We start from the raw sequence: 14,468 nt of genomic DNA, 5'->3' as shown, positions 1-14,468 counted from the left end.
AAAAGAAACAAACAAAATTTATGGAATGCAGCTAAATCACTACTTAGAAGGAAACTTACAGCTTTAAATGCCTATATCAGCAAAAAAAGAAAAATTTCAAATTAATAACCTACATATCTACCTTGACAAACTAGAAAAAGAAGAGCATACTAAATCCAAAACAAGCAGAAGGAAGGAATAAAGATTAGCACGGAAACTAATGGAATTGAAAACAGGAAAACAATAGAGAAAAATCAATGAAAACCAGAATCAGCACTTTGAAAAATCAGGAAAATTGATCTTGTCTAGAGTGACCAAAAAGAAAAGAGAATAAAATTACCAAGATCAAGAAGAGAAAATGAGGGCATTACTAGTGACCTATAGAAATTAAAAGGATTATAAGAGAATGCTTGTCCACTTTATGCCAAAAAAATTGGACAACTCAGATGAAATGGACAAATTCCTAGAAAGATACATGACCAAAACTGACTTTAAAATAAATTAAAATTCTGAATAGACTTATACCAAGCAAATAAATTGAATTAGTAAATGAAAATACTCCCACAAAGAATATCCAAGTCCAGATGGCTTCACTGGTGAATTATATCAAATAACTAAAGAAGGATTAATACCAATCCTTCACAGACTCTTTCAGAAAATAGAGGAGTAGGAACACTTTCCATGTCATTCTATCAGCCCAGTATTACCCTTATACCAAGGATATCACATGGAAAAAAACACATACCAATATACCTTATGAACATGGATGCAAAAATCTTTAATACAATATTTAAAAACTAAATCTAGCAGCATATAAGGGTTATACACCATCATCAACTGGGATTTATACTAAGAATACAAGCTTGATTTAACATCTGAAAATCAGTGTAATACACCACATTAACAGAAAAAAAGGCAAAACCACATGATCATCTCAATAGGTACATAAAAAGATTTGACAGAATCTAACATCCATTCATGATTTGAAAACAAACAGTCCTTTTACGGGTGGCGGTGAGCGTGGAGAGGTCACCATGAAGGCCTCAGGGACACTATGAGAGTACAAGGTGATGAGTCGCTGCCTGCCCACCCCAAATGCTACACGCTGCCCCTCTACCGCATGCGAATCTTTGCACCTAATCGTGTCATCGCCAAGTCCCACTCCTGGTACTTTGTATTTCAGTTAAAGAAGATGAAGAAGTCTTCAGGGGAGATTGTCTGCTGTGGGCAGGTGTTTGAGAAGTGTCCCCTGAGGGTCAAGAACTTCGGCATCTGGGTGCGCTATGACTCCGGGAGCAGCACCCACAACATGTACGGGGAATACCGGGACCTGACCATCGCAGGCACTGTCACCCAGTGCTACCGAGACATGGGCACCCGGCACCGCGCGCAGGCCCACTCCATCCACATCATGAAGGTGGAGGAGATCGCAGCCATTAAGTGTCACTGGCCATCAAGCAGTTGCACGATTCCAAGATCAAATTCCCGCTGCCCCACAGACTCCTGTGCCATCAGCACAAGGCACACTTTACCACCAAGAGGCCCAACACCTTCTACTAGGTGCTGGGCCCTTGCCCGGGGGCGGCCTAAATAAGTTCAGGAAAGCCCCGGTTAAAAAAAAAAAAAAAAAAAAAAAAAAAAAAAGACCCCAGAAAAAAAAAAAAAAAAAAAAAAAAAAAAACTTTTCTACAAACGAGGAACAGAAGGAAAGTTGCTCAAGATGATAAAGGGCATCTATGAAAACTCCAGAGCTAACATCGCACTTAATGATGAAAGACGAAATGTTTTCCCTCTAAGTTTAGGAACAAGGAAAGGATTCTTTTACCACTTGTATTTAATGTAGTATTGGAGGTTTTTGCTAGTGCAATAAGCGAGAAAAACAAAAAGAAAAAAGAAAAAAAAGGAAGGGAACAAGGAAATTATAAGCATCCCAATTGGAAAGGAATAAGTAAAATTCTCTTTACTTGCAGATGACATGTGCTGCATGTAGAAAATCACAAAGAATCCACACAAATGAAACCTATTTCAACTAATAAAAAGGCCGAGACATGATGTTTTATGCCTATAATCACAGTGCTTTGGGAGGCTGAGGCCAGCAGTTCAACACCAGCGTGGGCAGCATAGTGAGACCCCATCTCTAAAAATAAAATAAAATAAATGAGAACCAAGCATGGTGGCATGCTCCTGTAGTCCCAGCTACTCAGTAGGCTAAGAGGGGAGGATTTGTTTGAGCCCAGGAGTTCTAGGCTGCTATGAGCTACGATGGTACCACCACACTCCAGCCTGGGTGACACAGCAAGACCCCGGTTCCTACTCCCAAAAAAAAGAGAGAGAGTGCAAAAGAGAACTAATAAAAGCTTTAGCAAGGTCACATAATACAAGATCAATATACAAAAAAAATGGTTATTTCTATATACTTTTAATGAGCAATTCAAAAATGAAATTATGAAAACAATTCTGTTTATAAGAGCATAAAAAGAATAAAATTTACAAATAAATTTAACGAAAGAACTGTGAGATGTATACACTGAAAACTGTAAAACATTGTTGAAAAAATTAAAGAACAAAATAAGTGGAATGATATTCTGTGTTCATGGGTTGGAAAACAATATTGTTTTAACACAGCAACACTCTCTGGCAGGGCACGGTGGCTCACACCTGTAATCCCAGAACTTTGGTAGGCCCAGATGGGCGGATCACCTGAGGTCAGAAGTTCAAGACCAGCCTGACCAACATGGGGAAACCCCATGTCTACTAAAAATACAAAAAAATTAGCTGGGCATGCTGGCGGGCACCTGGAATCCCAGCTACTCGGGAGGCTGAGACAGAAGAATCGTTTGAACCCAGGCAGCAGAGGTTGTATTGAGCCGAGATCATATGCTACTGCATTCCAGCCTCGATGACGAGAGCGAAGCTCGATACACACACACACACACACACACACACACACACACACACACACACAATCCACAGAACGAGAGAAAATGTTTACAAATCATATATCTGATAAGGATCTAATATCCAGAATACATAAAGAACGCTTACAACTCAACAATAAAAAGACAAATTATCCTTAGTCTCATAAGAATGAGGAGTAATGCAAAAAAAAAAGGACAAATTATCCAATTAAAAAATGAACAGAATTTTTAAATAAACGTTTTTCCAAATAAGATATACAAATAATAAGTACATGAAAAGATGCTCAATATCATTGGTCATTAGAGCAATACAAATCAAAACCACAATAAGATACCATTTCACACACACTAGGATGGCTATTTTAAAAATCACACACAATGACAAGTGTTGACAAGGATGTAGAGAAATTGGAGCCCTCATGCATTGCCGGTGGAAATGTAAAATGGTGCCGTTGCTTTGAGAAACAGCTTGGCATTTCCTTCAAAAGTTAAACATGGAGTTACCATATGGCCCAGCAATTCTGCTCCTAGGTATCTACTCAAGACAATTGAAAATACACGTCCATGCAAAAACTTGCACACAATTGTTCATAGCAGCATTATTCACAATAGCTAAAAGTGGAAACAACCCAAATGTCCAGTGATGGATAACAAAATGTGGTCTATCCATGCAATGAAATATTCTTCAGCTGTAAAAGGGAATGAAGTACTGATCCATGCTACAATATGGATGAACCCTGAAAACATCATCGTAAGGGTAAGCGAGACACGAAAGCCCACATATGGTATGATTCCATTTATTCGAAATATTGAAATAAGCAAATCCACAGAGATAGAAAGTCTATTAGTGGTTGTCAGGCACTGGGGGAGGTGTAAATGGGGAGCTACTGCAGATGCAGACAAGGTGTTTTTTTGGGAGGTGATAAAAATGTCATGGAATTAGTGGTGATGGCAAACACTATAAATATAGTAAAAATCGCTGAACTGTACCATTTACAGGGTGAATTTTGTGGTATGTGAATTGTACCTCAATAAAAAACAAAATTTTAATTTGAAAGGAAAAGGATTGAAAAAGATATACCAGTCAAATGTTAACAAAAAAAAAAACCTTATAGTTGCTATGTTAATATCAGACCAAGTAGACTATAAGGGAACAGCATTACTAGTATTAATGTGTAGCACTACATTTGATCAAATATTCAACTTAAAATATACAGCAACTCTAAACTCATACACAATGAATAACATAAGTTAGAAATACATAAAGCAATAATAGAAAAAGCTACAAGGAGAAACTGGCAAAAAGCAGTTGAGCCTCTACTTAGAGCATCATGTGAGGCCAGACTTGGCTCTGGGGTGAGGGAAGCTGTGGCAATCTCCTCGGGGTGTGAGGGAGGCGCTCTGGGGAGCTGGGCATGAGCTATTGTTTTCTAAAGACCAGTGTGACAGTAAATGTCGGCTTTTTCTATTTCTCAAAAGGAGGCAGATAATATGGTTGAGAAATATTGAAAAATTCTCTTAAACCAAAAATCTGTTCCTGTCACTTGTTCTGCTTAAAGTGTCAGTGGCTCCCAGTGCCCCCTTGAGAAAGGTCACTTTCCAGGCTGACCTCTACCCTCCTCTCACAACCTCCCTCAAGCAGACAGCGTTCTTTCTTGCTTCCGAAACACTCCATACTTCTTATCTTGCCCACCTGGTGTTGGGGATGGTAATACGGATCCCTGGATGAAGCTGGGGTGGGGTGGAAAACACGGTCACCACATGCCCAGACAGTGCCTGGCAGGAAGAAACGTGTGGCTTATAGTGCCAAATCGGCCACTGCCCGGCCTGGGGGCCTGACTTGGTCCCTTCATCTCTTTAACAGACCTGCTGCTCTCCTGGGATCCCTAGCAGCATGCTGGACTCCCTCACAACCCCCCATCCCCCACCCCCATTGAGTCCATGGCCAAGCTGCACCTTTCCAGCAGTTCCACTTCAGCTGCCCTGGCTGAAGGCCGTCTACATCTCTTGCCTTGTCTCAGCCCTGCCCTGCCCCACTTCCAGGCCATCACTCACACCAAGCTCCAGGGGATCTTTGTAACGCCCAGCTCCCGTGCCACATTTCCACCACTGTGGAAAGACCTCCCTGGTTCTCACTTAACAGGACATAAAATTGAGGCACAGAGGACCTTAAAGGCCACACAAGCCAGGTGGTATGGTGGCTCACACCTGTAGTCCTAGCTACTGGGGAAGCTGAGGATCCCTTGAGTCCAGGAGCTCTGGGCTGTAGTGTGCTATGTCCATCAGGTGTCTGTACTAAGTTCAGCATGAATATTCCAGGACCAGAGGACCACTAGGTTGCCTACGGAGGGGTGAACCAGCCCAGGTCAGAAACAGGTCGAAACTCATGTGCTGATCAGTAGTGGGATCACACTTGACAGCAGCCACTGCACTCCAGCCTGGGCAACACAGTGAGACCCCATCTCTAAAAAAAAAAAAAAAAAGGCAACACAAACCATCTACAAGACCCAAACTCAAATCCAGCATGGGTTTCTCCAGCCCAAGGTCTTCTTTCCTTCAGACACACAGTTTGCATTCACAAAGACAAGTGGGGAAAGAATTCCCCTTGTTTTCTTCAATTCCCCACACAATTATGTCCCAAGCAAGACCTCGCTCGAATGGATGCAAGCGAGAGTACACGAGCTGTTACTTAGCCATGTGTAGCGTGGGGGTGATTATCATGATAGCAGCTATCTCATAGGTGAGGTTCAAGTTAATACCTGAGAGCCTCTTCAACAAAGAGTTGTTACTAGCATTATTTTCTTTCTTTCTTTCTTTCTTTTTTTGTAGAGATGAGTTTTTGCCATCTTTCCCAGGCTAGCCTTGAACTCCTGGGCTTGAGGGATCAGTGTTCTTTTTATTAAAAGGGATAATCCTTCCAGAAATACCAGTTTCTATGCTAGATATATACTTGCAAAGAGAAGGGTGAAAAGTAAGTCTATTTTCACGCCCCTCAGGCACCTCGAACTGACCACATCCAGAATCAATCTCATACTCCTCCCCCAAAGTCATGCCCGTTGAACCCTTCTTGATGAATGTTCTGCTGCCAGAACCATGATCTACCTGGATCCTCCCCTTCATTTCCCACCTGCAACCCATCACCAAGACCTGTCCACTTGACTACCAAAGAGCTCCTAGGACCACCTCCATGTCTCCCCATCCCTAGGATAGAGCCATAGGTTGACCTTCCCTTGAAACTCTGCTTCCCACAGGTTTGCTTCAAGACAGAGCACGTGACCCACCCTGTGTGGCCCAGAAAAGCAGAGACATCTTCCTTTCGTGAGGCCCACCAGGGTTTCCCCCACCCTCAATTCTGGTCTGGTTCCAGACACCCCGATTCCCAGCAGCCAGCCCCAGCTCAGCATCTAACCCACACTGGACAAGGATGCTCTCTGGCTAAAACCCCTTCGACGGCTCCCCACTGCTCCTAGACTACAGTTCCAGCTCCTTCCTCTGCCAGGCTCGATCTGGCCCGTTCCTCTTGCCACCAGCCTCAGCACCGGCCCTGAGCCTGAGAAGCCCTCACAGCGTCTGACCCAGTTCCCTCGCCATCACCTCACATACGCACCACCTTTTTGCCTTTGGCTAAACCAGTCCTTTCTCTCTCCCAGCCTGCCACCCCACTGCCTAGTGACCCAAGCTGCCTTCCTCATGTTGGGTTTTGGAGGGATGGAGGGATGCTGCCTCTGCTTGACCTGGGGGCTCCCCCCTCGCCCCTGTCACAGATGGGGCAGGACCTCTCTCGCCTAAGGTTGGCCTTTCCCAGGGCAGGATTTGCAGGGTGTGGGGTGGGGGCAGTGGCGGGAAGGAATGGATTTGAAAGTCTGCCCAGGTGCTAAAGGAACCAGGAGAGCCTAATGGACTTCTAAAGATGGGGCCGTGGCTCCCCCTGCTGACAGGAGGCTATATTGCACCCTTTGTCAAGGCAGCCCAGAGCTGGCTTGAGCTCCAAGCTGAAGCTATCTGGCTACATGCCTGGACTGGAAGAGCTGGCCGTTCCTGAGCTAATGCTGGTTTCTTCTGGAAGGCTGGCTGTGGCACTCCTGCTCACGGCTCACAGACCCACGAAGACCATTCTTATCATCCCCATAAAACCACCCCTCCAACAGAGGGCCTCCTCCTGGAGGGCGGGCCCCTCTTCTGATAGGCCCAGGCCGTGCCCAGCGCCTGGCACAGAGTAGAGGTGCGGTTAGCATCTGACCAAAACAAGAGCAAGTAGGTATCATGGGAGTCCAGTGTGAACACAGAGAAGATGGGAAGCGGAGCCCGCAGCAGGGGTGCCCACAGGCAACAGGGCCCCAGGTACAGGTGAGGGGAGGTGGGACGGGTCTCGGAGGCGAGGAGGCTGAGGCACTGGCTGACTGAGGTCCCCTGTGGGGCCCAAAGCCTGGGGCAACGGATGGCCTGGGAGTGGCTGTGGGCATGGAGGAGGAGGCTGCCCACCCACATCCAGCCTGCTGTTCCTGGTGTAAGCCTGAGCACCACTGCAGCCTTCAGCCCCAAGACCCAGGCCAGCCTTGGTTTCGGCCTCACTGCCTAGCTTTAGGACCCAAAGTTCAACAAGGAGAGCAGTCTTCTCTGCTATTCTGGCCAGTCAAGCCAGGCGTCATCAGGCGCACACCCTGGGGGCTGGCAGGGAACAGGGGTCTCAGAGGGGAGGGACAGGTAGCCAGCTTGCCTGGAACTCTGGCTGGGACCAAGGAGTGGCTCTGGGGTCTTCCCCTGATGAGCCCAGGGAGAAAGGCCTAGAGGGGCCAGCAGAGGTTTGGGGCCCAGCAAGGCATGGCTCTGGAGCCCTGGCCCCTCCAGAATGGGCACAGGTCTTCCCTTCAGCAGTCATGTCCAAGCCGCCACTGCCCCCAGGGCCCTAGCTGCCAGACCAGTCCACCCCAGCCTGAAGGCTGAGGGTTTCAAAGCCCACGCACAGCGGAGGGAAAAAGGCCCCCGTGTCGCCAAATCCTGGACAAGGAACTCCTCTCACCCTCCGACCCTGCGGTTCCCTACCCTTCTGTACGACGTGGCCTCTGGCTAACAAGAAAGGGAACGGAGGGAGGATGGAAGGTGACAGTCGTGGGCTCTGGTCCCCCTCCATGTACCTGTGAGCCCTTCCCAGCCCTGGGCACCTGGCTGAGACAACCCAGCAGTGCATGGCGGGGCACTGCAGCCCAACCCTGGCGGTCCGGAGCCAGCACTCCTCAGGCGGCCACACAACCTCCTGCCAGCGCCCCCTGCTGGCAGCCCAGCAGGCGTGTGCGGCCTCCACTTTGTCCCAGGACCTCAAGGCTGGGCAGTTACACCACTGGGGTGGCAGAGCTGCCCAGCTAGGCTGCCATTTGTTGGTGCTTTGAGGGGAGGGGACAGGAAGTTTCCGAACAGTCGGAAACTTGTCTGCCGTGATACGAGGGAGCAGAGGTTCGGGTGACAGGGTCTCATTGGTTTCCTTCCCACAAGTAACCAGATCCCCCCTGCACTTGCCACAGCCCCAGCTCACCACGAGCCCATTGCTCTGTCTGTCTTTATTGGTTTGGAGAAAACTGGAGGGGGCTGGAAGGCCACGACCATGACACGAGCAGGATCACTTACACTCAGCGAAGCACAGAACAGCCGTGCAGGAAAGACAGCCCCTGAGGCCCGCCTGCCTGTGCCTCCCAGTCTTTTGGTGGGGCAGGGACAGGGATGGGCGAGGCAACAGAGGAGGGGAGCCACTGTCCCCAGGCAGGACAGAGCCTGGGGACAGACTTGGGGGTGCCCCATTCCCACCCCAGCGCCATTCACCACACCCTCAAATTCAAACTCCAGCACAGGCCAGCCACAGGGGGAGAGGTTGGGGGAGGGGACCGAAGGCGTCCAAGGGAAGGAAATCTGGGGATCAGTCGCTTGGCCTTGACATCTGCCTGAGGGGGAGAAGCAGAGGGAAAGGGGGTAGTCAGGAGCCAACCTGCCGGACCTGTGCCCCCAGCCCTGCCTCGGTTGAGGCCCAGACTTCTCAGAGGCCCTCAGGGTCTCCCTGCACACCCTTGCCTAACATCGGGCACCACTAGCTGTCCCTGTCCTTCTGCTTCTCCTAGGGCCCTGGCTCCTCCCTCTGTGCCCTCTGCCCTCAGCCCTCTGGCCCATGGGGGCCACCCCAGTTAGCTCTTGGCCACATGGAGTGCCACCACCCTCTAAGCTCTCCAAGGAGCCAGCTACTAGGGAGCACAGGGTCCACCCACACGCACCTGGGCATCACCACTTGAGGGTCTGGCCAGCACGGAGGCCTGAGTGGCTGTGGCGGGCCATGCCCTGCTCAGAGGCCCTCTCGCCCTCTGGGCTCTGGCCCAGCTTCCGGATGTGGCGCAGAAATGAGGTGGCATTGAAGGCTCGCTGCCAGAAGAGAGGGAGATCAGGCCAGGCCTGGGCCCAGGCCCCAAGACTGTGAGGACGGCAGTGGGCACTGCACAGCCGCGGCGATCATGCTCCATCTGGGGTGTGGCGGGCCACCGCACTGGGCCGCTCTCCACACTGACCTTCCAGTGCGTCCGGGCAAAGTTCTTCTGGATCTGCTCACTGACTGAGCCTAAGATGTCCCTGTCGAAGGCTGTGTCCCCAGAGATCCTGGGGAAAGGCTGCAGGTCAGTGGAGTAGGCCTCCTTTCGGGTGCGGTCACCCTGGCCCTGAGACAGCTGTGCTTCCACTCACCAAAGATGCTGCAGGGCTTGCTGGCAGGTGAACCTCTTCTGTGGGTCTCGCTCCAGAAGGTGCCGGATGAAGTCTTTGGCTGGAGCAGGGAGGCCAGGTCAGCCTGTTGGGTCCCCACTCCCTTGCATCACCCCCAAGCATGGGCCGGCCTCAAGCTCACCTGATTCTGAGATGTCATCCCAGAAAGGAGAGTCGAACTCATAGCTGGCCCTCAGGATCTGGCTGAAGAGCTCGGGGTCGCTCTCATCGTAGAAGGGGGGGTACCCACACAGCCTGGCACCCACAGATGAATCACCCAGCTGTCCCACCCTCCCCAACCCAGCAGGGGCAGGCACACAGGAGACAAGGCTTCCCAGCGATCACTCACAGGATGTAGGAGATGACACCCAGCGCCCACACATCTACAGCCTTCCCGTAGGGCTTCTGCTCCAAGAGTTCCGGGGCTGGGGGCCAGAGACAGACAGACGCACGCACAGGCACACACGCAGCCCTGCCGCTCAGTGCCTCTGGCTCGGCCCACTCAAGCCCAGGGACAACGGGCACAACAACCTTCCCGGCTGTCTAGGATCCCTCGGGCCCCCACTCCCAGCAAGCCTCACCCACATATCCAGGGGTCCCGCAGGCAGTGCCTAGCATGTTGCCAGCTTGGATTTTGGAGAGCCCAAAGTCGGAGACCATGATCTTGGAGTCCTCGAAGGGCGTGGCATAGAGGAGGTTTTCAGGCTGTGACACATGGGCACCGGAAAAGGGCCAGGTCAGTCAGTTTCCCCAGAGCCTTAGCGGAGAGGATGACCAAGAAAGGCCCCAGCTGTGCTCCCGGGGAAACAAAGGCAGGGCCAGGTGGGCAGGTGGGAGAGCAGGGCTGGGAGGCCCCGGCCAGGCACCTTGAGATCCCGGTGCACGATGCCCAGGCTGTGCAGGTAGGAGACAGCGCCGAGGACCTGACCCACCAGATGGCTGGCATCCTTCTCGGTGTAGGAGCCCCGCTCCATGATTCGGTCAAACAGCTCACCACCCGTCACCCTGGGGGCGCCAGGGGTTTGGCTGACCCAGGCACTCAGCCTGGCCTTCAGCCCCACTCACTGCCCAGCCCCTACCCAGCTCCCACAGCCTGCCCAAGTCCTCCTCACAGTTCCATGGCCAGGTAGAGGTGGGAAGGGCTCTCATGTACATCCTCCAGAGCCACGATGTTGGGATGACTGATTCTGCAACGGCAAGGAGGCTCCTGTGGGCCAGCAGAGTCAAGGGGGGCTCTGTCCTGGGGCCCCAGGGAAAGCCTCCTTCCTCTTTTATTCCTCACACCCCTGTGCCCATTGCCTACCACATGCCATCCCTGCCCAGTCCAGGAAGGCAGAGCCCCAGCCTGAGCCGCGGCCTTCCTTGGGACACAGATTTCTAAAGCCCATTTGGAAAAGCACAGATCAATATCAACCAGCTCCATGAGGCACATGGATGTGCAGGCCGAGAGAGGAGAACTGCCCCAGGCCTCCCGAAGGTTGGTGGCCAGGCCTGGACTAGAGCCAGGGTCTCCTTGCACCCCCACCCCACCCCCACATCAACCTATGCCCCATCCCAGGGCCCCATGAGGTACACACCTACGGAGCACTGCGATCTCGTTCTCCACCAGGGCCTCCTTGCCCCGGAGGGCCTTCTTGGGGATGCACTTGAGGGCCACGAGATGTGCAGAGCCCCGCTCCTGGGCCAGCAGCACCTCGGAGAAGGCACCCCTGCCGCAGAGGCAGAGACGGGCAGTGGGAGGCAGGAAGGAATTGCGAAAGGTGAAAATGAGGGAAAGAGAGGAGAGGCGGGAGGGAGAGGGAGGGGATGGGGAGGTCCCCTGTGAAGGAGATGAGGAGGCCCTACCTGGCCCTGTGCGACACACCCCCACCACTCACACATGCCACCTCATTCACTCAGACATTCACACACCCCTACATATTCACACACACCATCTCACGCCCACTGTCGTAGTCACATACACACACACACACACACGCCAGCTCACACAGGTATTCACACACAATCACACACGCCAGCACACTCACGAGCCGAGCCTCCCTCGGATGTCATAGATGCTGCTGATGTCCTCCGTCTGTTTCTTCAGCAGCAGCATATCTGCAGAGGCAGGGGAAAGGTGATGGGGGCCCCCGAGCAGGGCAGCTTCCTCCTCCACCCCCTGCCAGGCAGACCTCAGCCTCCGGCAGCGCTGAAACCTCCCTGCCCCCATCCAGGTCCACACCCCCAGACACCTCCCACAGAGGCGAGGCCACTACACACACGCCTCCACATCCCTGGCCCACAGCTGTCGTCCCATGTCCCCCCAGCCCTGCACCCTGACACGACCAGCACCTGGACGCCGCCTCTCTGCCTCCACACATCCGGCCGATTTCCAGAAGGCTCCATGCTCACCCACGCCGTTCCCTCCCCCATCCACAGCGCCCAAGCCCCCACCCCCGCCTAGGCCCGCCACCCATGGCACAGCGTCCACAGGCACCCGCCGCCCAAGCCACCAAGCCGCCCGAGATGCACCTGCGATCCCCGCGGAGCCACCTGCCAAGACCACGGCCACCCACGAGGCTGCAGACGCAGCCCGGACCTCGGCGCCGCGGAGCAGGGGGACCTGGCAGCCTGGGCCGCCCGCGTCCCGAGCTGCGTGGACCGAGCGCGTGCGGGTGGGGGACGCGCCGGGCGTGACAGGTGTCCTGCGGGCGCGCAGGGATGGGGCGGTCGTGGACCGGACCCGGTGCGCCCCCGCCTCGCGCGTCCCCGTACCCCGGAGCAGGTGCGGACCTGGAGCGGGTGCCGCAGCGTCGCTCAGCTCAGTGGCCGCTGCGCCGAGCCCCCCGCCCGCGCCCCGCCGGCCCCGCCTCCTCCGCGCGCGCCCCCGCGGGCCGCCAGAGTACGCAGTGGCCCAACGCGGCCGCGGCGCCGCAGGGCACCTTGTAAGGTAATCGCCCGGCTCCGGCTAGGCGGCCACCGCCTGGCCCTCGCTGGTGCCGCCTCCCGGAGCTCCGGCCTCTGCGCAGCCTGATTGCGCCTGCCCCAGGGCCTTTGCACCACCGGCTGCTGCCTCTGGAGAGCTCTTCGCCACAGGTTGGCAAGGCTCTCTGCCTTCCAGTCTCTGCTTTCACCGCCTCTCCAAGGAGAGGCCGACCAGGCCACTTGCCCTGCAACAGCCTCCATCCCTAGCTCCGGGACCCTGCAACCCTGCACCGCGGCTCTGCCACCCTGGGCTCCCGGCACTCACTGGGCTCCCTCTGACTCCACCGTTAACCCCTCATCCTCACTCTCTTCCTCTACCCAGCACCCAGAGCACTCCTTTTATTGACATCATGTCACCCTCCTGCGGATCTCCATGTCAATCCAAGTCAAGGCATGAGTCCTTAGGAGGTGGCCTAACGACTTCTCCAGCCCTTCCCCAGCCACACTGGCCACCTAACTGGCCCTAACCCACACCACATTTGCAGCTGCGTCCTTTGCTCCCCTGCCTGGAATGTTCTTTGCTCAGATATCTGCCCGCCCTGGCTCCTCACTCCATCAGATCTCGGCTCAAATGTCCTCTCCTCAAACGGGCCTCCTCCGCCCTGACCCTGCCAATTCTCCTGGCATAACCCTGCCTGTCTTTAGAACGTCCAACCGAAAACTCACCTTCTTCACCTGGTCTTCCTCACCAAAGCGTCTGCTCCCAGAGTGTATGTCTGTGGACCAAGCCAAGACAAGCTTAACAAGTGCAGGGTGACTGAATTCAATTCTCAGTCAACACTTACTGCACCTCCTCGCTGCCCCATCCAGCCCCATGACGTTCTGGTACCTCCCAAGGGTCTGTGCTCCACAGTCCTACAGGCCAGCATCACAGGGGTCTGTCAAGTGGCAGGGTCCAGTCGTCACAGTGACCCATGGGCCCCTGGCATGATACAGTCTTCAAGAGAGTCTGCAGAGCAGGAAAACTTTTTTAAAAATCATTTTTCCAGACCTCAACGCCCATAGGTATTCCGTGTAAAAACTGGGAAATCTGAGAGGGGCCCTGGCAGCTGCTGCCCCTGGCCTTTCCCAGTCACCCCTTCCCGGGCACTCAGGAGCTCCAGCCCCACCTGCTCATCTATGTGAACAGGGCTTCCTGGGACCGACATCTATAACAGAAAAACAGGAATGGAACTGATGGCGAGCCCCTTCTCCTGACAGCAGGACGTGCTGTTTGTCTACAGATACCTACAGAAAATTCCCCAGAACGTCTAATACGCCAACCGTGCTTTGCTCAAGCCAGAAGAAACATTAGCAGAGTCCTGCAACATGGTCCTGGGTTATAAAAAGAAATAGAAATATACATATTTCTGTGCCCCAGAGAAGTGTGGTGGTGTGGGCAATAAAGCCTTCCCAAGTGGACAGAGATGGCACAAAGAGAACCTCTAAGGGGCGGCAGATGCAAGCACCCACTTCCACAGTGGGCCTGGGAAGGGAGAGCCAGTGGTCAGGCCTCAGTCTATGCGGTGACTCAGATGCCCCTGGCCTCCTGTAAACAGCAGTGGCACAGTTATTGTTTCAAATCATTGAATCATGGTTTTGGGTTGGTTTGTTTTTCCTTTGTTGTTTGAGACAGAGTCTTGCTGTCGCCCAGGCTGGAGTGCAGTGGCGCAATCTCAGCTCACTGCAACCTCTGCCTCCCAGGTTCAAGCAATTCTCCTGCCTCAGCCTCCCAAGTAGCTTGGATTACAGGCACCTGCCACTACGCCGGCTAATTTTTTGCATTTTTAGTAGAGATGGGGTTTCACCATGTTGGCCAGGCTGGTCTAGAACTCCTCACCTCAGGTGATCTACCTGCCTTGGCCTCTCAAAGTGGGATTACAGTCGTAAGCC

The 14,468-nt window shown here is 53.1% G+C and overlaps 1 protein-coding gene, 1 long non-coding RNA gene and 1 pseudogene across 2 annotated transcripts in view; 1 reads left to right on the top strand and 2 right to left on the bottom strand.

The window, feature by feature from the left end:
- Positions 1 to 1,013: 1,013 nt before the first annotated feature.
- LOC108294751 lies at positions 1,014 to 1,554 on the top strand (annotated as a pseudogene).
- A 2,675-nt stretch (positions 1,555 to 4,229) lies between these two features.
- The window catches only part of LOC119469207, a 31,532-nt gene continuing 21,293 nt past the window's right edge, over positions 4,230 to 14,468 (bottom strand). The window contains exon 3 of the long non-coding RNA XR_005198024.1: positions 4,230 to 4,547. This is a non-coding gene — a long non-coding RNA (uncharacterized LOC119469207). The remainder of the gene's footprint in view (positions 4,548 to 14,468) is intronic.
- PNCK (pregnancy up-regulated nonubiquitous CaM kinase) lies at positions 8,438 to 12,984 on the bottom strand. The gene is made up of 12 exons (XM_017516690.1): positions 12,554 to 12,984; positions 11,660 to 11,729; positions 11,210 to 11,341; positions 10,745 to 10,819; positions 10,499 to 10,637; positions 10,214 to 10,337; positions 9,982 to 10,057; positions 9,775 to 9,887; positions 9,615 to 9,693; positions 9,443 to 9,530; positions 9,155 to 9,299; positions 8,438 to 8,830 (listed from the first exon to the last, which is right to left on the bottom strand). Exons 1-11 carry the CDS (start codon positions 12,795 to 12,797, stop codon positions 9,162 to 9,164), a joined length of 1,278 nt encoding a protein of 425 aa, XP_017372179.1. The 5' UTR covers positions 12,798 to 12,984; the 3' UTR covers positions 8,438 to 8,830; positions 9,155 to 9,161.

Source organism: Cebus imitator, unplaced genomic scaffold, assembly GCF_001604975.1.
Source record: "Cebus imitator isolate Cc_AM_T3 unplaced genomic scaffold, Cebus_imitator-1.0 Scaffold599, whole genome shotgun sequence".
In the NCBI taxonomy this organism is placed as follows: domain Eukaryota; kingdom Metazoa; phylum Chordata; class Mammalia; order Primates; family Cebidae; genus Cebus; species Cebus imitator.
Note: the sequence above shows the minus strand (reverse complement) of the source record. Positions and strands in the feature narration are given on the sequence as shown.